The sequence below is a fragment of the Orbicella franksi genome, chromosome 6, assembly GCF_964199315.1.
Source record: "Orbicella franksi chromosome 6, jaOrbFran1.1, whole genome shotgun sequence".
Taxonomy (NCBI): domain Eukaryota; kingdom Metazoa; phylum Cnidaria; class Anthozoa; order Scleractinia; family Merulinidae; genus Orbicella; species Orbicella franksi.
In genome coordinates, this window is record NC_138150.1 from 711,945 (window position 1) to 734,412 (window position 22,468).

General features: G+C 39.5%; 2 protein-coding genes across 11 annotated transcripts; both read right to left on the reverse strand.

Moving 5' to 3' along the window:
- Positions 1 to 15: 15 nt before the first annotated feature.
- Positions 16 to 9,864, reverse strand: LOC145489000 (uncharacterized). 5 transcript variants are annotated; one of them, XM_081467882.1, is made up of 9 exons: positions 9,821 to 9,864; positions 9,400 to 9,461; positions 5,534 to 5,554; positions 4,945 to 4,986; positions 4,328 to 4,357; positions 3,574 to 3,612; positions 2,716 to 2,994; positions 2,230 to 2,397; positions 16 to 1,578 (listed from the first exon to the last, which is right to left on the reverse strand). In XM_081467882.1, exons 2-9 carry the CDS (start codon positions 9,452 to 9,454, stop codon positions 1,337 to 1,339), a joined length of 876 nt encoding a protein of 291 aa, XP_081324008.1. In that variant the 5' UTR covers positions 9,455 to 9,461; positions 9,821 to 9,864; the 3' UTR covers positions 16 to 1,336. The 5 variants fall into 5 exon arrangements, with proteins under 5 accessions (XP_081324008.1, XP_081324006.1, XP_081324010.1 ...); XM_081467880.1 differs by having other exon boundaries at positions 4,277 to 4,357; XM_081467884.1 differs by lacking the exon at positions 4,945 to 4,986.
- Positions 9,865 to 11,036: 1,172 nt separating this feature from the next.
- On the reverse strand, positions 11,037 to 22,237 carry LOC145489743 (uncharacterized). 6 transcript variants are annotated; one of them, XM_081468782.1, is made up of 7 exons: positions 21,129 to 22,237; positions 19,928 to 19,980; positions 16,535 to 16,782; positions 15,157 to 15,281; positions 14,832 to 15,005; positions 14,588 to 14,635; positions 11,037 to 14,358 (listed from the first exon to the last, which is right to left on the reverse strand). In XM_081468782.1, the coding sequence occupies exons 3-7, from the start codon at positions 16,716 to 16,718 to the stop codon at positions 12,154 to 12,156; spliced, it is 2,736 nt and encodes a 911-aa protein (XP_081324908.1). In that variant the 5' UTR covers positions 16,719 to 16,782; positions 19,928 to 19,980; positions 21,129 to 22,237; the 3' UTR covers positions 11,037 to 12,153. The 6 variants fall into 6 exon arrangements, with proteins under 6 accessions (XP_081324908.1, XP_081324903.1, XP_081324907.1 ...); XM_081468777.1 differs by adding an exon at positions 17,828 to 17,877 and having other exon boundaries at positions 17,949 to 22,237; XM_081468781.1 differs by lacking the exon at positions 19,928 to 19,980.
- Positions 22,238 to 22,468: the final 231 nt, after the last annotated feature.

Here is a 22,468-nt window from a genome sequence, read left to right on the forward strand (position 1 = left end):
CATTGTTGTTGCCTTCGTCTTTTTCTCTATTGTTTTTTCCTCGTCTCTTTTGTCTTTACGTCTCACTTTCCTTCCCCTCCTTATGGTGTTCGGTGGCGGGATTGTCATGGCCCTTTTCTTATATGCCTTCTTAATTCGTCTTTGTCTTATCGTCTTCCTCCTCGCTTCATTTTCTGTTTTCTTTGCTTTCCTTACTCTATTTTTTCCCTTATGCACCTACGTTCTCCGTTTCTTTATCTCTTTATCTCTCCATCTCCTCCTCCTCGTCCTCTGTTTTCTAATCATCACCCGCCTGTGGCTTTGGTTCCACATCCTCTTATATGTTTTCCTTCTTTATTCCTTATCCTCCACCTCATCTTTTTCCCAATTTGTTTTGGAGACACAGGGACAGATAGTGGGGTTAGGAGGGAGTCTAAAAAGCGAAAGCACTTCCGACGGAAGTGTTTGGTATTTGTTACCATATGCTTAACGTATGTTTTTTTTTTTAACTGAGACTAGGCAGACGTCCGTTATCTTAGCCCAAATCAGGGTCGTCGTGTTATCGTTCCGACCAAAACTACTAATAACAAAACAATACTTACACAATGGAGAAAATTGCTTTTGGAGGGATAACCACCAGTGCGGTAGCACTCCTATAGTGCACATATTCGCTTGAAAGATTAACCCAAGGTATGAATGGTCCCTTCAGAGACGTGTTATAGTACGCTGGACTTCAGAACGAGCGGTTTAAACGTGAGCCCTTAACGGGGTCACTACATTGCATTCCTGAGCAAGACGCAGTCCTACAGTGCTTCTCCACTCAGGTGAACAAACGGGTTCAAGAAAATTTAACGCTGGGTTTAGACCTGCAATGGACTAGCATTTCAGCAAAGAGGGATAACCTTGGGCAGTATGAACACCCACTAACTTAGTAAAGAAACTGGTCACAGTTTTTAAGTAACGTTTTCTTTTCAATACAATTTCAACAAAAATTATTTTTCTATTATTTTATGCTCTGAGGCAGTTCATATTAATACAACACTCACATATGAGCTGCTGAAACTTTTTCTAGTATTCTGTAAAAGATAAGACATTTTTCACTGACGCGATGATCAAGGACAACAGTCTCCAATCCCAGCTGAACGAACTAAAATTGAAAAGAGCTGCATTTGAAAATGTTCTGTCAATAATCTTTGGGAATGACTTGAATCATCATGCTATGTTACTCCAATCCTTTAAGGACCAGGTGAACTCCGCGACCTCAAATGCTTAAGGGTATGTCCACTGGGATACCCTATTTTAAAATCATACAGGTCAATGTGCCAATACTATTGTGGTCGGTCATTGTTCATTTTACTCAGTGTTTGTGGTGGTGTTTCTTGATTTCCTTCCTCTTGCTAAGTTTACTCAGTAACTTGTGTACTTTTCCCATCTTTGTGCGTTTCTGTGCCCCTCCTGGCATTCCTCCACCGATGGCTCCTTGAAGAGCATTTTGCATAGGACCACCCATGGGGCTTCCCATCTGGCCTCCTATTTCCTGAGCTCCGCCAAACATGGCTGCACCACCAGCATTCTCCATTCCTCCCATGTTAGGCATCCCTAAGGAAAGATTGGGATTGCACATGAAACGTTGAGATCTTACTTGGTGGACTGGACCTTTAAACACGCTTGGCTCTTAATTAAAGCTAGCTCTTCAGTAAGTTGAGCTATCGGCATTTTGGCTGCATGATAGTAGTCAGATAATCTCTGGTTCAACTGTCAAAGTTCCAAATTGCGCTATTACCCGCTATTTCCACGACAGTGTTTCCAGATACATTCCCACATGTTATTTCTCTCATGTTTGTTGTAGAAATCATAAGCAAATAAATTTAGAAGACTATTACCAGATGGAACCCAGCTGCTGCAACTTGCAGCTGAGTTTTCATCAACTATAATTCTACTAAAGTCGAAAGGGCGCTAATGAAATCGTCAGTAGTCAAATAGATGAAATTGCACGGCATGGTAAGTCGTAAACGGCACATTTCCAAATTTCGGAATGCAAAGTACAATTTATTGGTTGTTGTAACGGTTGGTTTAGACTTTTTAGATGCAGAGCGTTAGGAGTAACGTTGGATTGTAGGCTTGAGCTTAGTTTTAGTAAGGGTATTCTCCGCTGTTGCAGTCTGCAAATGTTAAAGGCTGGTCCCTTCTCAACCATCTCGCAACGGAGTAAGTCTACCTCTATGTCAAGACACGTGTTTATGGTCTTACCTCCTTCCATGTTCATTCCAGCGATTCCACCGCCCATGCCTCCAAGACCTCCCATTCCGCCCATGCCACCCATTCCTCCCATCGAGGTCATGCCTCCCATGCCACCCATTCCTCCCATACCGCCCATTCCGGCCATGCTTGGCATTGCGTGCATGCCACCTCCCATGCCTAAAAGAAAGGATATTATTGAGAACCATGTATCAGAAATAGGAAAAAAGCCGCTGCTTCGAGATCTATACAAAACAATGAGACTGATGCAATGGCACGTATCCGTTTTCTACACCTTGCAACACTTACGTTTTAGAACAATCACATTCCAGCAATTGTTATTTCCCTCACACTTCTCGCTCTCTGTGAGTTCAGAAACCACAATTCGTGACACTTTTCGTTTGATTTTGGCGGCAGTTGAGAATGGTTATCAACAAGGACGACTTACCAGTTAGCTGTTTCTCGTCCCATCCCGACTAAGAATCGAGTAAAACATACCTCCTTCTCCTCCTTCGATAAACTGCTTAGACATCAGTCCACCTTCCGATGGGCCTCCAGCTCCTCCCATGGGCATCGGCATTGGTCCTCCCTCCATGCCTTGCATTGAAGCCGCTGGTCCAGCCATACCTCCACCTGGCATTTGCATGGGCCCACCCATTAGTGATGGCATACCTTCCATGGTGGCTCCACCACCCTCACCAATCGAGGTGGCTCCTGCACCAAAGCCCATGCTGAGGTCACCTGTTCCACCCATGCCGCCTCCCATACCGTTCATTCCTGATGCAAATTGGAATCAATATTGAAGAATATTGCCCTAATGTGTTAAGATAAGTGAGATACTTGTGGCAGAAAGTGTCTTGGAGTATTGCCTGAGCTAATCATTGAGTCCACTCTAACTTCTCAGTGCGGAAAACAAAAACCTTCCTCCGACAGAATCCCCGCATCTCTTAACACTACCTTCGACCGCTTTCCTCAGAGAGTGTGGCCAAAAGAGGCCTGATTTATAACTAGAGGAGTCATGTAAAATAAATCTAGTTCGAGTGGGTTGTAGCATTGCATTGTACTCCTCTGAGTAACTGGCTTCTCAAACAACGCTTTCTTTTTCATGACAAGAAAGATACGTGGTATAAAGTGGGAAGTCGATTCATTGTGTGAGATTCAAGTTACCTATTTACTGATTTTGATGTGAACGAGACTTGCTGCGATCGTGTAATGTTGAAACGAGAAAAGCAGAACTTTAGCTCTTTGTGGCAATTATGTGACATGCGTGACAATTTGCTGAGCTAGTTCAATCGCTATTTATTAATAGGACGACGACACGGGATGGAGACGAATTCCCCATTCATTTTTTCTCACCTCCTCCCAAGCTTCCTCCAGCATCCATCAGTCCTGGAACTAAGAAGGAAACAGAACTATGATAAGAAAACATGTCCGCCTCGTGCGTACCTGTTTTTTAGGCTAGAAACCGGTGACTCTTAAAACTAAAGGCTAAGAAGTATCATGACGTATTCCTATTTATCTTAGACTATTAGTTCAAGTTAACGATAGAAATTTCCAATATCTGCTGTTTCTATAACCCTGTCAGCTATGTTTGTAAGAACAATCAACTATTCATAATAAAAAGATAATCATTGAAAACGTCTTCTCGATTGTAAACTACACGGTAAGAGGAGTTGTTAGAAAACGTTAATGGCGAGCGAATAAAAGGGACTGCTCTATGGGAAATCTGCATTGGAAGTACCATGATTTACAACCAATCAGCATAAGTTACACAAGAAAATTCTATACCTTTGAAACGTACTATCTTCTCCTGTTGTTGACAAATATAATTTAACCCTATCAGTTTTCATAAACCCAGTATTTACTACAATGACGGACGTTGAAAACCTCTGAGGATATATCGTTTGCAATTCATTGTAAAGGGCCCGGTGCACCCGATGCGATATCAAGTAAGACTTGGGTTTAATGAGGAAAATTATCTTAAAATAAAACTGACCTCTGGAATGTTGCAGTACTGCAACTGTATTCAGGCATGCATAAAGCAAATTTAATTTTTAACCTTGTTGGAAATCGTCAGATTTTTTGCTTGAGTTCTCTGTGCTTGACATACCTCGTATGATATTTCCATGGCGGTGGTGCCCTGTTTATATTGGTCAACCACAAGAAAAGAACGAGCTATTACTCAGGTGAAAGAGAGAAGACTACGATGACTGTTCAACAGGAATTGACAAGCACTAATCATCACAAAAACGATGAAACTGTCAGTTTTGAATTGATGAAAGATGGGATGTATGGACGTTTAGTGTGAACTGTGCTGCTTTATGAACATAATGTCTTGTAATCAATATTTCCCAAAGCTCACTTTAAATGAAGGATTCAAAGTTGCCAAAGGACGACAGAATTAAGGAAACTGTGTCGTTTTTGTGATGACCCAACGCTACTCAATACCTGGTATTTTTCAATGCATGGACACAAAACTCATGCACATGCACGAAAAGTACAGTTATGTTCATCCCAAGAAACTTGAAGTGGCTCCTCGACACTTACAATGTCTTCCTTTGTTTAGGTAGCATCCAGTTTTTATTATTTCACAAGGTGGTGTTTTCTAACTGTCACGATTCCAAAGTTGCAATTGAAACTTCAAGTTTACTCGGAATGAACAAATGGCGAGAAGACGCTTTCTTCCACTGAAAGTTGTGTAAGTTCTTAACTTACGAGAGGACTTACCTCCCTGTTTTTTGCTTTCTTTGTGTGTTACATGTTCCTTTTCTTCGTGGAAAAACAAGTAATGAGAAACAAAACAGAGATGAATGAACTTTCCTCTACGAATATTGTCTGGCCATGCAACGAAACCGCACCGTGAAAAGAGTTACCTCACGAAAAGTTTACATGCATTTTACAATATAAATCCAGTTAGCTGCGCTCACTTTCAAAGAGTTTAAATTGTTAACGTGTGAGATAGAGGACCACATAAAACATACCAAGAGGAAATAAACTGGACGGGGGTCAATTAATTGAGAATGCAAGTTTTTACGTGCAGTAGCAGATTTGTTCGAAAATCACTTTGTTAAAAGCTTAATTTTGTAATGTTAGAAATTTACTACCCTGATTATGAAGCAAATATGAAATTAAATTATTGTATCAGATTGTCTAATTGGGTTCTGAAAAAGAGTTTAGTTTGAGTTTCAATTGTCAGGTAAAATAATCCTTGAGCTATGGAGCTTTCTTGTCGCGCAAGACCTAAAATGTTTTCAACTCTATTTCACAGTTCTTCAATATGAATGTTTTGAAACTAAACTAACTAAATATTACTTACTTGAATGTTTCCTGGCAAAACCTGTACGAAGAAAGCAAGACAGCATGAGATGTTGCACTAAGCAATGTTTGGTGCATCGTACGTCACAATTTCAATTGGTCACAAGGTGCTCAATCATCATGTTTGAACGAGATATCGCCTGGTCTAACATGCCTTGCAACATTGTCGTTGCAGCAAACATTGTGCGAGTTACATTCCAATTCTATTCAACACGTCATACTCTGCTCTAGAAGGAGTTTAACTGAAGCAGAGACGTCGACAAATGACGCGTTTTGTAAATTGATAGTTGAGAATTAAACGGGCTGAATTTCTATAAGATTTCGAAATCGACGAAATTAAGTATTATAACTAATATTCCAGCATCGTCACCCAGACACTCTGTCAAGGTCTACATCGATTATTCAATCACTAAGCCGTCCTTGCAAATCATCCGAAGCTACACTGACAAAATTCCTATGACCTTTTTTTTAAGGGGGAGAACGACATAGTCTTACTTAAACTTTCCTCGACTTGAAAAGGCCTTTGAAGTAATAAACTATGACCTTTTACCTAAAAGATTAGTAAACTATACAATGAGTGGCTCAGAAGTGAGATGGTAAAACTGGTATCTTTTCAAGAAAATAATATAGATTGTTTAAACGTCTATAGTGCTCTTCCAGCAATTAACTTACAACAAAAACACCTGATGGGCTCATCCTGGGACTTCTATTTGCTACTATGTATTAACAACTTTAAATATATGTCACGTGACATATTTACTCTGATGACACAACTCTATCACTATATTCAACTGGGAAACCATTAAGGTTAAATTTGTAAGGTAAGGTGAAAGGTTAAATTTGTAACAGCAACCTGTTTAGTTTAACAATTTCATGATTGCCAACCCAAATAACAACAAACAAATTTGAAGTTAAATCTTACATTAAGAAATATAAAATGATTCGTGTATAGAGAGGTGTTGTACGGATTTGAATGTAGACACCTTAAAGGTCTAGTAACATGATAATAACCCGTCCTTTGAATTCAGCACTGTCCCAGTACAAGTGCAGATCCTTAATCTATGAACAGGACGTTATGTAACTACATGGACGCCGACCGAAAGGAGAAGCGTCATGAGAATCATAGAAAGTCAGCTTGAACTTTAGTTATCAAGCCCAACAGAGGAAGTAGCCAGGGACCACTGTGTAAAAAGCTCAGTTCCACACAAAGTTCCTTAGTTGTTTTCACATACCAGCCATTAATTTACATCATATGACACTTCCCCTTTAACGACACGTATCAAGAGAGCATGAGACTCCTCTCTTGCATGTAGTTACCTTTCATCAAATTATTTCTCTTTCTGACCGGGGCTTTGGGAGGTTCCGGGGGCTTAGGAGGCTTGGGAGCCTTAGGAACATCATATTGGTCCTGAACCGTGGGGACATCCGGTAAATCACTAGCACTAGGCATGCGTGGCATCTCATGCGGGAATACCAAAAGATACGGTACAGTGCGATAAATAAAACCATCTGACCCTAACACGAATGGGAACTCCGGCGTTTTAGGCGTTAATGGCGTTAATGGCGTCTCGGGTGTCCTTGGAGTCTTCGGCGTCCGGGGGGATACCGGGGTACTTGGCGTTTCCGGTGTAAGAGGAGTCACGGGACTCTCCGGCGTCACTGGGGTCTCCGGTGTTTCCTTGGTGACTGGGGTCTCCGGCGTCTCTGGTGTAACGGGTGATACTTCAGTGTCCGGCACCGGCGAGTGAACGTCTCCGGGGAAGGCACGGGTCACATCTGGAATGGTGATTTATCCGATAGTGCTCCATTCTTCCTGTATTACTAAATATAGTTATCTTACCAAAACTCGGCTAACTCTACAATCACTCCAGAACGACCTATGTTGTATTATGCACGTGGAGTTTTCAGTTGGCAATGAAAAATTCAAAGATAGGCCTCAGTTAAAAAGCCAGAGTTATTGTTTTCCTTATCTTCACAAGTATAAAGCCTGGATGTATTCTTGTTCGCCAGATGCAACTAGGCCTTGTATCTTGCTTATTATAAGTTGTTATTTGATTTTTGCTTTAATTATTCGGCCTTGAAAAGAAATAGGAAATTTCACGTAGCCTTATGAGAACACTAGAGAAATTCGGGAGAAACTGAAAGGTTACGTTGCACGAACACTCTCGAATTCTCGTATACGACTTTCTCGAGTGTCAGCGCCAAGCTTCGCAAGCCGCAGGTGACCATCATTTATCCTTTTAAAACAAGATACAATAGATTTCCATAACCATATTTATACCTTTTCCAACCTCTTTCACGAGTACTATCAAAGTTTCACGAGTGTTTCGATAACTCGATAGAAACAAGGATAAGAACAATTACCAGCGAAGCTTATAGTTTTGTTTTTGATACATGAATGGTCTTGCTATAATATGTCTTACTTCTAGATACAGTGTTCTCTCTCAAGCTGATAATTGAAATAAGGAAAAAATAGCCTTATTTTTAGTTCGGTGACCACGCTGTTTATGTTGATTGAGTGGCTAAAGCAATTAATGCACCATGAATTCTGTAAAGTACCTACTGTTTAAGTTAATTATAAAACAGCTGAACCATATGAACACCAATTTATTGTAATATGTATCTAATCACTGAAACGTCTCCAAAGTGAGAAGTGGTCAAACTTGGGCAACCAGTTTACTTAAACAAAACTGGACACAACGCTTAAAAGTGACAACACCGTAAATAAGTTTGGAAAGACAACCAGTGTAAAGTGTTAGGTACCAGCAGAATCGTCTTCCATGATTCAATGACAAATACTTTTTACCTTATCATATGCCAACCCCGCTTTAAGCCACAAGCTTAACTGACAGTGCCACACATATAATCATTTCAGATTTAGTCCTTAATGTTTGGTGGTAGATCGAGAAAATATTGCCCAGTAGATAATTTTCAGTATAAGCCTTCTATCATAGTCAAATTTCTGTTTCGACTGAGTATAACATAGAGTGAACAAAACTAAGCTTGGATACTATGTGAACTGTTATGGAGAGTTCGGTTGTTTGATTCTTTATGTGATAACACATTTGTGATAAAAACGACGTTTCTCTTTAGACGAGTCACCGACAACTTTTAATTGGAATAGTTTTGTCATTCTCTGAAAAGGTGATTTCACCCACAGGTTAAGGCATCTCGTTTGGAATTATTGCTAGATAGATCAAAGTCAGTTTGAGACAAGTCAAGGTGTTTATAAAACTCCACCGAAAATTCCTCCATTACATTTACAATTCAAGTGCACAATGGTGTCTGCTGATTCCCGTGGAGAAATCACAGCGTGACTGGAGATAAACCGGACAGTCCTAGGCTAGTGTCAACCTATCTTCCTGATTATAATTCAAAAATGGCAAGTACTACGAATTTGATTTGATGAAGTTTTAGTGTCTCCTTCGTTTCAAGGTGTTACCAAAGTTTATAATGTTTGACTACTGAGATCGATTTCTGTGCATCAAAGTCACCAATGACAAGGTTTTTATTGTACAAAAAGGGCTCAGTGTCTTCACGATATCTTTTATATTAGCCTCAAATGAACGAAAATAAAAAGACACCACAATGGTGACTGCGAATAAAGCACCTGCTGTAAAAGCTGTCTGAGTTACTGTGACACATTTGCTTTGCGGAATGTTAGTGAAAGCCCGTGATACAAACAAAAGTCATGTGTTTAGCACAGTATACTGGTATAATCATGGATTTAAAGGCTTCGTTTTAAGACCACAACTAATTAACCCAGGAAATCGAAACGACCATCACCTCTTTGGTACCGTAAACATGTCCTTATTTAATCGATTATTCAAACCTGATGAACGTCAAAAATACTGGAAAATATCTCACCTCTAGACGCAAGCGTTAATAGAAGAACAGCACATAAATAAATCCAGTACTTCATGGTGTGTCTGTTGATGTAAACAGCAACTTGCATTAATCCACATGAACGTGAAACCGTCCTGTTGACTCGCCATAACAATAAGCCCTCTGGCGTCATTTCGACTCATCTTTGATCGTTTCCAACCTCATTTGTTTGAAAATAGGGATCATAGATGCCAGACTTGCAGTAAAAATATTCTCTCGGCGTTTGACGAATACAGCATAGGTATTATATCTTATTCCCTTTAAAAACGTATTTTCAAAACATTTGGAATCTAATAATCTTAAAGACAAAACAAATATTCTAAGCATGTAGACTCGATGTTCAAATTCTATATCATTAACTTAAGAGCATAAGGTTATAGTTTCAAATTCTCTGCGGCCTTACCTTGACTGTGTATCACAAGTTGCGGATTTAAGGCTCGGGGTCTTCTATCTTGCAAGGAAACAGTGATCCACAGGAGCGAGAGATAGCATAAGTAATTCAACACGTGTGTTCATTTATTATTATAGAATAGGTCAACAATGTGCCAAAAACATTAATTACTTAATGGCACGGAATTGCATCAGTTGTGCTGACTTGCCAGAAAAATAACTTCTAAATTCAAGTTTCCAAATGTTTCTAGAAAATGCTCTTTACCTTCTTTTTTTTTCCTTCGCGCTTTTCGTCACTGAATTAGAAAGGTATTCCCTGGACTGGCTCAGAAGCGGATTTCATTTACTTTGTTCGTGGACTAAATTTTTTACACCCTCGCTGGTGGAACTATTATTTAGCACGCATAAATTACAGGTTGGTTTTCTAGTTCACTGAACCCGCACGGTAATGGGAGGAAACTTCAACATGTAGAATCTGCTAGCGACTCGACAACGGGTTTGCCATTGTTTCATGTGTTTTATTTTGTCTTCTTTTTGAGAGAAAACATCATTCAATGCAGGATTTTATTACTTCTTAAACAGTTAAACCCAGCTCTGTGTGAAAAACATAGTTCTCCTCATAATTGTTACGGGGAAGTCATTATGAAATGATTAAGTGGTAATTAATCACGGGTTTTCAACCAAACAAAATTTCACACACTAAGGTGTAATTTTAATTTAAAAATTTCAGGGAATCAATGGAGTTACAAGGTTTTGACCGTTATTTATTCATGTTTCCTATAGAATTGGCTTATAATAGGTTCCAAAGGCGTCATTTCCTGCTCAGATGTATATCGCGTTTTAAATCAAGATCATTGACGGTGTCGGTTAAACCGGGTGATGGAAGATTTTGCAGGTGTGCTAAATCAGCAGTGAAATTATATAAGGTTTTAATAAAAAATAATCATCTGATAAATGTTATAGTACTTTTATCCTGTAATATTTAGTAAATCTCTTTTCGTTCCTAGGGTGTTTCAGAAATTTGTTTAAATCATGTTGATCGAAGGGAAATCATCAGATTAAATGATGGCCAGAATTTATTTCAATAGAAGACGTTTTTCAGCCTTAGGAAAGGCTGTATTGTTGAGAACGAAACGTTTGTCAACATTTATGACTCCAAACCGTCTTACACATTCAGTTTAAACAGACCAAATATCTCAATATCAAATATCAAACGCGGACGAATGGAACAAGAGATGATGATTCTCACTTGGGTGATTTTAATAAGGAGATTTATTAATTGCATTTTCAATAACATGGAAAGAATAATAGCTGAACTTTGATTGCCGAGATTCATCTTACAAGTGCGTCTTAGAAGCGCAAACTGTCATTTTTTCTTTGTTAAGCTGGACTGGTACACGGACAGGCCGTTTACCTTGAGATAAAATTAAGTTTTGAATTCTAAAGAACAAATTAAACAGTCATACTAAAGTCAAAGTTTGGTTTTCAGTATTTTATTAATGTCAATGATTACAATTTCCATCTACAAAACATAAATATCGAGCTATAATAATTTACACCATTAAATGAGATAAATATAAAAATAATACAAAATATGATATAGTACAAGTGGTGTTTTTCCTCTCAATCAACCTCCCTAATAATACAAAGACTAATAAACTCAGCGGGCGGTCAATGAAATTTTTACTTTTCTGCAATACAAAAGTGATTTTAATATTTTTTGCATTTAAAAACGTAGATTGGTCATTCTTATCATCATTGCTTAAAGTGAAATGGATGTCCCCTGGAAAAGTTCATCATTTAGGAACAAGGGACATTTTTATTGTAATCTAAATCCATCTAAATCTCCCTCTTCATAAATCGAGTAGAGGAGACTTCCGAGTCATGTAACGTGGCTTATTTTTAAGTATGGGTATGATTTTTTTAATATAATGTTTTATTATGTTTTATAGTGCAATGATTGAATTGGAAGCTATGTAGCATTATTTTAATGTGGTGCTGTTTGTTTCTACTTTGTTTTACAAGTAAGTCATTTATCTAACCGTAAGCGTTAAGAGGGCGAAAGAGGTGAGATGCACGTACCACCTTTGAAAATATTCAACCCAGAAAAGTTCTTGACGTGAAAGTATGACTTCTGGTCATCAAGGCATGGTTATTTCATGAAACGCCACAACGTGCTACAACGTTAACACAATTTCTCTTGCAAGGGGATCGGAATCAAGATCCCCAGGATTGTACTAGCGAAGCAATGATGGATAAGTCACATCCTAGGAGAACTAAATAAAAATTAGGGTACAGAAATACTGTGGATAAATATTATCAAAGAAACAATTTGACCAAAACATGTTATGAAGTCAATGAAATTGTACAAGGATCACTGAATGGGCCTGCTCGTTCTTGGTCATCTACCGCTCTAACGGCAAAATGATACTTATTCCCAGTAGAGAACTGTGACAGCGTACACGCCATAGGAAGTGGCAGCGCTTTCACAATACCTATTTTTTTCCACATAATTGGTGGAGTTGTACTTTCTGCGCCATCTTGACAAGCAAACAATTCATAATTATCAATTTTTGCCATTGTCTCGTCTAGTGTCATGTTCCATGAGAGAACAATACCGTCCTGAACCACCACAATGGATGCTGAGGGTTTTGGAGGCGTCCTTAACTGCACCCCAGGATGGTCGTTTCTTGCACCATTCACATCCGAATGGTTCGCAGTACCACGCGTATCTTGTGCAGCACTAGGCTCAGGACGAAATCCTGATGGGGACGCTGTGGAAGAGATACCAGGAGATTGAACTGGCGGACAAGGTTGATTTCTTATGATACCTGGAGGCGCCGGAGCAATATGTTGAAATTGTGTAGTTCTGTGAGATGAAGGAGCATGTGTAATCTGGATTGGACCTCTTTGGTGTTGCGGATGTTGGTGCTGCTGCTGCTGCTGCTGTTGTTGTTGTTGTGGTTGGTGTTGCTGTTGTTGTGGTTGCGGTTGATGGTGCTGCTGTTGCTGTCGTTGTTTTTGTTGTTGTTGTTGCTGTTGTTGTTGCTGTTGTGACACCTGATACTCTCTGACAACGTATACTGTGCCATTAGGTTCGACAGGCTGACCATTGGCAGGCGCTGGCTGCACGTGCTGGTGAGGGTGAGATGACATGACTCTTGGGCCATATTCAGTGCTTGATCGTCGTTGTCTAGTTGAAGGATAAAACACCCTCTCAACTAACTGACCGTGAGGATGTCCTAGTGGGTGGCTTGGAGCATTAGCTACTCCGTGGAGTGACTGAGGTTCAGAATAAACAACGGGCTGGGTGTTTGCAGAGCCTTGATGCAAATTTGTCCGTGGTATTGGATGGAATGACTTTGGTGTTGGCTGGACAACGGGTTGACAGTTTGAAGGAGTTTGAGTAAAATGAGGTACCGGTGACTGGTTGGATAGACTTCGGGTTGGATTGTAAACGGGTTGAAGGTTTGAAGAACCTTGATGCAAATGAGGCTGGGGTATCTGGTTGGGTGGAATGTGGGTTGGATTGACAGCAGCATGAACATTTGAAGAACCTTGATTAAGATGAGGCTCAGGCATCTGATTGAGCGAAATGTGGGTTGGATTGGCAGTAGCCTGAAGGTTTGAAGAACCTTGATTCAACTGTGGCCCCGGTTGCTGGTTTGATGGGCTCACCATGTACACTGCTTGGTTTCCTCTTGACGGTCCAGAGGCTGGTGCAGATGCTTTAAGACGTTTCCGTAGGCTGTCTATAGCACTGGGTTTCTTTTGTATCTTAAAGTTATGCATAATGTAATTGCTGTTACTGGACACCACATGAAGACCATCCGAACCCGATCGTGTATCAACCCTTTTACGTTTGTTTGGTGGTAAAAGTGACACATTGGGAGGACCACGTCTTACCAAAACATAGGAATGTGAAGAAACAGCGTCAGCTTGGGTAGGTTGTGTGATTTGTACCTGATTACTGGATTCTTGTGGTTGCGAGGATATCCACTGCGACTGTGGTGAAGTTTGTCCTTGAGCATGACCTGCTATGTTTTGATCAGAAGCTGATAGCTCTTGTGTCTGTTGACTTGTGAGTCTGATAGATGGTCGCTTGAGCGTTTGAGGGTTTGGAGACATCTCACGCCTTGCTGGGGGTTGAGTCATCTGCCCTTGCAATTGGCGTGGTGCTTCAATGCGAACCTCAGGTGAATGCCTGTGGGCTGATTCGCTCTCGCGCATGAGTAGTTCTTGCACTTCTGACGTTTTTCCTTGTCCTTGAGAAGGTGAAGAAGCTGGTGGTCCTCTGCCATCTTGCTCCAATGACCTTCTGGTATCGTACGAAGTAGCGGCTGGGCTCTGTCTTGTTATGACCTCTTTGTGGTCCTTGCGATGCGGTCTTGATTCCGAAGCTATTTGTCTCGGTTCGTTACACTTAATTTGTCCAATTGTTTTCAAATTCTCATTGCTCGTTTCGAGCTGGTTAGAAGAGATGGTCTTCTTGGGCATAGACACGTACGTCAACTGTTTAGCAATCTCAGGAGACCCTGGCCGTTCTTGTACCTAAAGAATATGAAAATAATAAAAGTAAAAAGTCTCATTAGTTACCACTTCTTACAAAGGTCTGGAAAACATAACGATAGAGATCAACATACCCAAATGCATTCAGCGAGAAATTGCAAATGTTTTGCAATAATTTGTGAACAGGAAAAAACACAGGAAGCACAATGAAATGGAGAATATTACCAAATCCTCAATACAAAACAAAGAAAGATAGCGATAAAGATTATACCACATCAATATCAACTTGGGTTCCACAGGAAATCATCTGAACCTTTTCCTATTGAGAAAAAAACGTATTTGTAAACAATTAACATTGCATGTAGATAAACGTCATCAATCATAGAAACGATTATTCATGTTCAGTGAAGACAAACAAGGTTAAAGTATTATTTTCACTACAACGCGACGCAAACGACAAGCATTGCTGATTTTTTTAGAATATGTAATAAAGTTGACTGTCACTGGTGGCACACCTTTTCATGTTCTGAAGAGATTTCCTGCAAAGCTAGTTGAAGTCGTTTCGCGTCCCATTGCAACGTCTTCTTTTCCTCTTCCAAAGCAAGGACCTGTTTTTCCAAAGCTTTTACATCTTCCATTAACCTCTTTTCCATTTCAAAGGTTCGCTTAACGATCACTTCTTTGAGCATCTATACAAAAAAAAATATAACACCTTTGAATGTTTATGATTCCAGGTTCACAGTCTGAAAGTAATCCCAAACGCAAACAGTTGCATGTATTATTTCAGTATGAGGTGTCAATGAGACAAAGCACTTCATTTCAGCATTCGTAAGACCAAACCTGACGAAAGACGTCAATATCCATCCTTATTTCTCTCTCTTTCACTGTTTCGCTCTTTCTTACTGTTGTCACATTGTTTTCAGTTTCATTTTGTGTTGACAGCACTCTCGATGCTCCATTCGTATCTACAACGACGTTCAAACGAAAGTCATTTTAGTAACACATAAGTTAGAATTACGGGTTTTAAGGGTTTTGAACTGTTCATGCGCCATGCCAATTAATCCTGAAGCAAGGCGTAAACACTAACGAAAGAATTCAAGAATAATCAGCTGGATCTAGGTTAAACCGTAAATACACTTAACTACAGCGTATCTTCCCTGACGTTGTCGGGCGCTTAATTCATATCGAAATGAAAGTGGCACGGTACTCCGAGGTTAAATTAAAATGCGAGTCCTCAACACTCTGGAAAGGTCCGTCATCGTTTGATTGTTTTTCTTACTCCATGTTTGAACGTTTCTCTCGGTTTGAATAAACTTTGAGGTGAAGGTTAAGTCTGCGCACGAGCCTAGTGGCCAATCACGACGGAGCTTATCCCGGTTTCTTTAGCATGAAGCGACTAGGAGTATTTCTACTGTCCCCTGGGTGGAATGCTAGTCCATCGCAGGATTACCCTCAGCACTAAGTTCGCCGGTACCCATTTATACACCTGGGTGGAAAGAGGCACTTTGAGGAGTGCATAAAACATCTTAAGATGATCTGCACATGAAAACTGATTGGAGCGGTTTTCACTTGACTGTCGAAAACAAATACGTATTGTAAATACAGTAAAACCAAAACAAACCATAATACACTCCCACACGTTTTCCCGAGCTTCACGTTGGTTTCATGTATTTGCTTGGAGTTTTGATTCGTTCAATGGAGTGTCTGGGTCCCTCGTAATTGGCCAGAGTGATTTCTTTGGTTTTGGTTTTACGACACTCCATAGGTGATTTGCACGATGGCGTCATTTGACTACAACTACCAGAATCCTTCTCTTTTTCTGTTTCTTATGTTAATTAGGGCAATTGTTATATAAACCCCACTGGGGCCTCAAAATTTAAATAATAAAGAAAATATGAAATGAATTCTGGTAGTTGTAGTCAATAGGCTACTTTCGATATATTAAAATTCAGCTTGATAGTGATGTCTAGAGAACGCATATAAAAGAAATGAACAAACAGGCTCATTCAATTTCTTTTGTTTGTGTCCTTTAGGCCTCGCTCTCAAGCTGAATTTTAATATTTCGAAAGTAGCCTATTGACGCTATCGTGTAAATCTGCTATTGAAAACCACTTTAATATGCAAAGCACCAGCTTTGAAATTTCGACGCTAATAGTACAGCTAAGTGGGTGCTGCCTTTACGCATTTTCAAATTAATACATTTTATGTTATGTGTTACCTGTCGAGCTTCCGCTGCCAGAATTCGCTTCGTTTTCCTTACTCGGCTTTGTGCTTCTTTCTAATTTTTCTGTGTTTGTCTCCCCGTTCTTTTCAGACCCGCCCTTTCTTTGAGCAACGTTTCTCTTAGCAACAGAAGACGCAAGTCGCCTTAAACGGCTTAGAACTTCCGGAGTGACGTTCATTTTGCCCCACAATTCTCTTCCAGTATGATCAGTATATCCTTTAACAGGCGTGAATTTGCATCATCTGCAACAGTTAAGAACAAATTAAAGCGAGAAAATTCAAATTTGTGCCACTGCAATCAAAATGTACCGACACTGTTTTCCTATCTGGTGTTTGCTTTAACGGTGAAATCGATTTGTTTGTTTCTGTTTTTATTCATTTTTCCGATACTCTTATTTAACACTTTTTTCCTTTTCATTGCATTAATACAGTTTATTACATCACGCACACTACATACATGCGCTACATCCATGCACTATACCAACTTATTGATAGTGAGGTCTAGAGAACCTTACATTGTTTATTTGCACACGCTTTTAAGCCTACTATTTCCTAATTTATTTTATTAATGAATTGAAGAAGTTCACATACACACTCTACATCATCACAAGACGAGTTTCACAAACGGTAGGCTATCTTGCTTTGTTTTCTTACATTTTAATGCTTACTATTTCCTAATTTATTTAACTATTAATGAAGTAGCACACGTACGCACTCTCTAAAGAAACATTTGCAGACGACAGGTGGAACGAAAAAGATAGTAGGTTATCTGTTTACTCGAAACCAAACATTGTAGAAAAGCAGTGGTTATGTTTATTTATTCTCCAGAACTGTAAGCCAGTTATCAGAAGTTCAGTTTAGATTTCAGAGAGCCTCGGCTCGAAGGCGCAACAAAATAATTCAAATCGTTAGATTCCTTGTCGGCCTTACTCAGCCGACCGTGTAATGTTAGCCTGTTTGTGAACCGGTTTTTCAACGACAAAAACACTCCCGAAACAGATTATAACTACACGTAAAATTCTGGTAATTTAAATACGCAAAATTGTTACTCTTGTTCTCAAAAAGGTGAACTTTTTATACCCAATTTAAAAATTTTGAGGTAGGCCATAATGACATTTCTTTTCCCTAATAAGTGTGTTTGTTGGGTTTGCTCCGAACAAATATGGCGCCAGAAGCCATAAAGTCTGTAGCCTAGGTGATATGACCAATTTGACGATATTTGGTTCAACAGGCAATGAGGAGCAATCCACTTGGTAGTCTATTTAGATTGTCATTTGCTACAAGTTACCTTTGGCTTGATAAAACTGCCTTCATTTGCATTTATTATCATGCAGTGAACTGTAAAAATGAGTCTTTTGTTAGTAACAAAAATTGATAACATTCAATGTTACATGAAATGGTTAACATACTTTTCATTTCAGCTGAAGACCGTGACTCGTACGGCAGGCCAGCGTATCGACAGAGAATTTTGCAACTGAGCTGTAATCTGCTACAACTGCCACGTATGAGTTGACGAAAACAGGAACCAAACGTCACAATCAAAACAAAGGATTTGAATTGAATTGGCAAATTGATAACCATAGCTACTGTCAGTGGTTTATGCCCTAAAACATGGACAGCTGAATCGCACCTGTCTTAAACGAAAATAAACTCAAGAACCCAATATATGAAATATAAAGGAAATGCTGTATAAGGAAGAAATTTAAGTATCTCACACTTGTCTAGCGCTTGGTGCCAGCTTCCTGTAAGATATTGCACTCTATTCGTGTTTACGTAAAAAAGGCTCCCATTATATTTGCATAACTCTTTCCATTGCCGCGCGTTTGAGAGACTAGACGAGCCAGTATGGAACAACTTGGGCAACTGATGTTTAGATCTGTGGTTATGAGAACCTAAATTTTTATTGAAAAACGTTAACAACTAGAGTTCTGAGCGACATACGCATGTCTGTTCTCACAGTGGGCCGTGTACCCGTCTGAATGCTCACCAACTCAGGAACGCATAATCACTGACACACGCCAAACATAAGAAAACATTTACTGCTCAGGATCGCTCAGGCAAAACAGCGGTCTCTGGAACGAAATGCTGTCCATTTTACCCATAGCGTGCAATGTCACTGACACTAACGATGTGAATACACGACATGCGTAGTTTATTGACATCTTTTATGTTTCTGCTCGCTTTGTAAAACTTTACAGCCTCATCTAAAAGAGGTACATCTTCCTAAAGCTTCCTTGGTCTCACAGGCTCTAACTGTTTTTTTTATAAGTTGCTGTTCATAAGTAGCTAAAAGAAATTCCTTCTCAGCAAGTTCATTAGTCGATACGAATATACAACTAGTCACTGGACTGTGACCAACATTGACATACGGGCAAATTCATGCATCTTAAAATCAGTTTATGAAGAACACACAGATTTTAGGAAAACCTGTATCCCAAAACGACACTCACCTTTGTTGGTTTACTTTCAATACTAACGCTCTGACTCTTAAGTATAGGTTAAAATAACGAGGAAAACGCAGCTGGCCGTTACTTGACAATAAGTCGGTAACACAGTCTGTATGGTAATTTCGGTTGACATGTTAATTTATTCAACTTTTTCATGCATTGTGTTGATAAGCTTTGGTTTTGTAACCGCACGGCACAATATCAACTACTTACTTTGTTGCAAAATGCTTCCTTTTGTTCTGCGTCACCATTAGTTTTCATTTATACATCGCGCAATTCAGTATAGTGGATGGTGCACACAATACGTTTTCCCCGGGCTTCCTAAATTTGCGATTTTTTTTGACCCAAACAACAAAGTTAATCAGTTGTTAAAGATTTAATAACGAAAACACTGTCGTTGCAAACCATATAAGGTCATGAGACTAAAAAGGACTGACTGCCTATACATAGCTAGGACAAATAAAAGAGCAGCAAAATTGTTGAAGATTTCCAACATATGCCACGATGAACAAGCAATATGCAAAGGAAGACAGCCAAAATGCCTTGGCAAGTAAAAAGCTATCCCCTGAGCAAGCACGATTTAGGAATATAAAGTACAGACAAGTGAAAGAAAGGTCGGTTGTTAACGTAAATAGGCACCCACATTTAAAGTTCATTTTACTTAAGGTTGATGGCACTTTGACGACGTAATCACGTGCATACAATTCGAATTCATCTCGTTGACGAAACAACATAAAATATCTGCGCTGATTAATGTTGCGTTCAGAGGATCATGTGACAGAAAAAAAACCCATTGAGCCCAATATAGTTCTGCCGTCAACCAATGGAAACCAACCACGCGTTAAAGTATTTGCAGATAAACGACCAGCACCAATTAAGCACCACGCGAATTCCCTAACAATTTACATGACAATGGTATCTGCTAAAGATAACAAACTTACTTATTTGTGGCGCCGCGGTGGCGTCTGTCAAGAATGTCGTTCTCTTAGGAGTTCTGGATGCCATCATCAACAATGCAAAAAAAATTGACATATCAAAGAACATTATCGTTGTCATTACTAAAAATGGAACAAAACAAAGACTGAAAAAATGTCAACAGCTGTCGCTTCGAATAGAAGCAAGGCGCACCCTATCGAATTTCATCTTTGATTTACATTCAAACCTTGCAAAAACACTGTTGTAAAAAGACAGCCCAGTCGAAAGAATCGAGCTGTAATACATTAGCAAACAAGCGCTCAACAAATGTGGTAAAAACGATAGTCTTCTCTTAGAAAGACCAAAAATTAACATCATGTTTATTTTTTATGTAAAGCAACATCAATTATGGCACCCGTGGCGGTAGACCGAGTGTCTTGTCGTATAATTAAAGACAGCTTTAATAATAATTGTTTTCTCCATTTGACCAAGTGAACGAGATGTCTGGATGATTCCAGATCGACTGTCTCCTCAAACTAGGCGTCTTTAGGCTGAAGTAGAGGTCATAGTCTCCTTGAGGCCAACTGTCAGTAGCAAGACACAGTCTTCGAGTAAACATAAAGACATAAGGAGAGGTTCCACTCCACAATGAATATTTCCCCACTTACCCCATGATGGAACACACATTCTTAGCCAAACTTACCAGTATTACGAGAAAATTTATCAAGTAAGTAGACTCCCCGATTAACTCTAGATCATTCTTTCGGAACAGTGTCCGACACGTACGTCCGTATTTAAAATGAGAATCTTTGTAATTATTAAATCTTACGGGAGCCGTGACACCGTGACTGTGGTACGCAATCATTGGGAAGTTATTGATTTGCTAAACCGATTCCTTTTGAAAAGCTCAGAATAATTCATAAATGGTCCGCCACCGCACTTACTATTATTAAAATTGTGGGCAATGTCAATTTTATCCAGTAACTATTATAAATTCATATTCACTATTCTCGTTTTCATTACATATATACTGTAAAATCCAAACGAACAGTTCGCTCTGAAGAGCAGATATCAAAATTGACACCAGTTCAGACATTATTAATTTCGCCTGCATGTATATATTTCGTACATACATAATGTATATCGTGAATACATCAGCCAAATTTAGCTCTACTTTAGCTGTTACTTCAACAACTCTCAATACAACTGAACCCTCTGGCTACAAACCTTTCCGTGTGATATCGTCTTGATACAGATCGCCTCGCTGTATTTCTGTTCATTCCAGGGAAATAACCTCAAAATAGCAGTTCAAGGTTTGCGGTTGTAGACAGGCGCGTTTCCATTCTTACACAATACACTCCTGATAACGTCTTAGATCAGAAACTGACATGGACTGAGTTAATATTTCAAGCCCATAATTATAACTTATCAACTTATGATCGGGTCACACTTGAGTCATATCAACCGCACAATACTATGACGCATTTCCGGTTACCTTTTTATCTTGGCAATTGGCCCGAACTGTCCAAATCTAAAGCCTATCGTAAATAGGCAGAATAATCTATGTTTGATAAGCTATAGCAAAATCTACAGCAGTGTTATCCTTCAAAGGCCAAAATCTGGCATTTTGAACAAAGGGGCAAAGCTGACGAACTCACGCAATCCGCTCTCAACTTTTCCCTGTAATCTACATAATTGACACTGGGTTAACATTTTTTAAACTTTACAGCCAACAAGTTCTCCGGGTTCTCAGCTAAGTTTACATACTATGCATATTTTAGAAATTAAATTGAAATTAAATTAAATTATTGGGGCAGTAATTTGCCCGTCTCGTATTTCCAGCTGATTGTATCTCCCATATTCAAAATGGCCAATTTGTTAGAGTTTGGACAGGTATGGTTTTATAAGGAACGTGGCTGATCTTCTTGATGAATTTCAGACCATTTGAGGAATCGCTTTGACAAGTCGCAACAGGCTGTTCTACACCAAGTGCCCCAGGTGGAGGTTTTCCTTCCTGAATTTCCAGTTCTATTTAAATTTCTCAGTGTTTGTTTATGAGGTGTTCTAGTACTTTCTGCATTTTAACATTTACATCCGACGTGACGTAATAAACCGTGTCCCATTCACATGAACGCATGACATCATTTTCGTGCAGGTGTACCAGACAGTCTTATGTCGCTGTTTCATCTTCTTCGGCTGGTCATGTGGTCCACTTGATCGCTAGCTGCTATCTGTTAAGTGGTTGGAATGACCTTTCAAGGTTTTGAAGCAAGCGCCTACATAGTGCAAGCCACTGTCAAGAAAATAGCGTTTCTTGAGTGATCCCCGTGTTCGTTTGCCAGTGTCGTGCTGATCTACTACTAGCCTTTCTTTGAAACTGGTGAGAATGTGTTTAAATACTTAATGCGAATGAATTTTCAGCTCGTAATGTGTCTTTAAAATATCAATGTATTTCCAGGAATGAAACACCGCGAAAGAAACAGACCAACGAATGAATGAGTAAACAAGAAAGTGAACGTTCAGCCAACCAACCAAACATCCAAGCGAGCTATAGCCTGCGAACGCGG

Excerpts from the sequence above, each read along its gene's own strand:
- LOC145489000 (XM_081467880.1), bottom strand. The coding sequence starts at position 9,454 with ATGAAGTACTGGATTTATTTATGTGCTGTTCTTCTATTAACGCTTGCG. Across the intron at positions 5,555-9,399 it reads ATTAACGCTTGCGTCTAGAG|GTTTTGCCAGGAAACATTCA; the intron begins GTGAGATATTTT and ends TTCTTCGTACAG. Across the intron at positions 4,987-5,533 it reads TTTTGCCAGGAAACATTCAA|AAAAGGAACATGTAACACAC; the intron begins GTAAGTAATATT and ends TTTTCCACGAAG.
- LOC145489743 (XM_081468781.1), bottom strand. The coding sequence starts at position 16,718 with ATGAACGTCACTCCGGAAGTTCTAAGCCGTTTAAGGCGACTTGCGTCT. Across the intron at positions 15,006-15,156 it reads ATATTGACGTCTTTCGTCAG|ATGCTCAAAGAAGTGATCGT; the intron begins GTTTGGTCTTAC and ends TTTTTTGTATAG. Across the intron at positions 14,359-14,587 it reads CCCAAGTTGATATTGATGTG|GTACAAGAACGGCCAGGGTC; the intron begins GTATAATCTTTA and ends CATATTCTTTAG.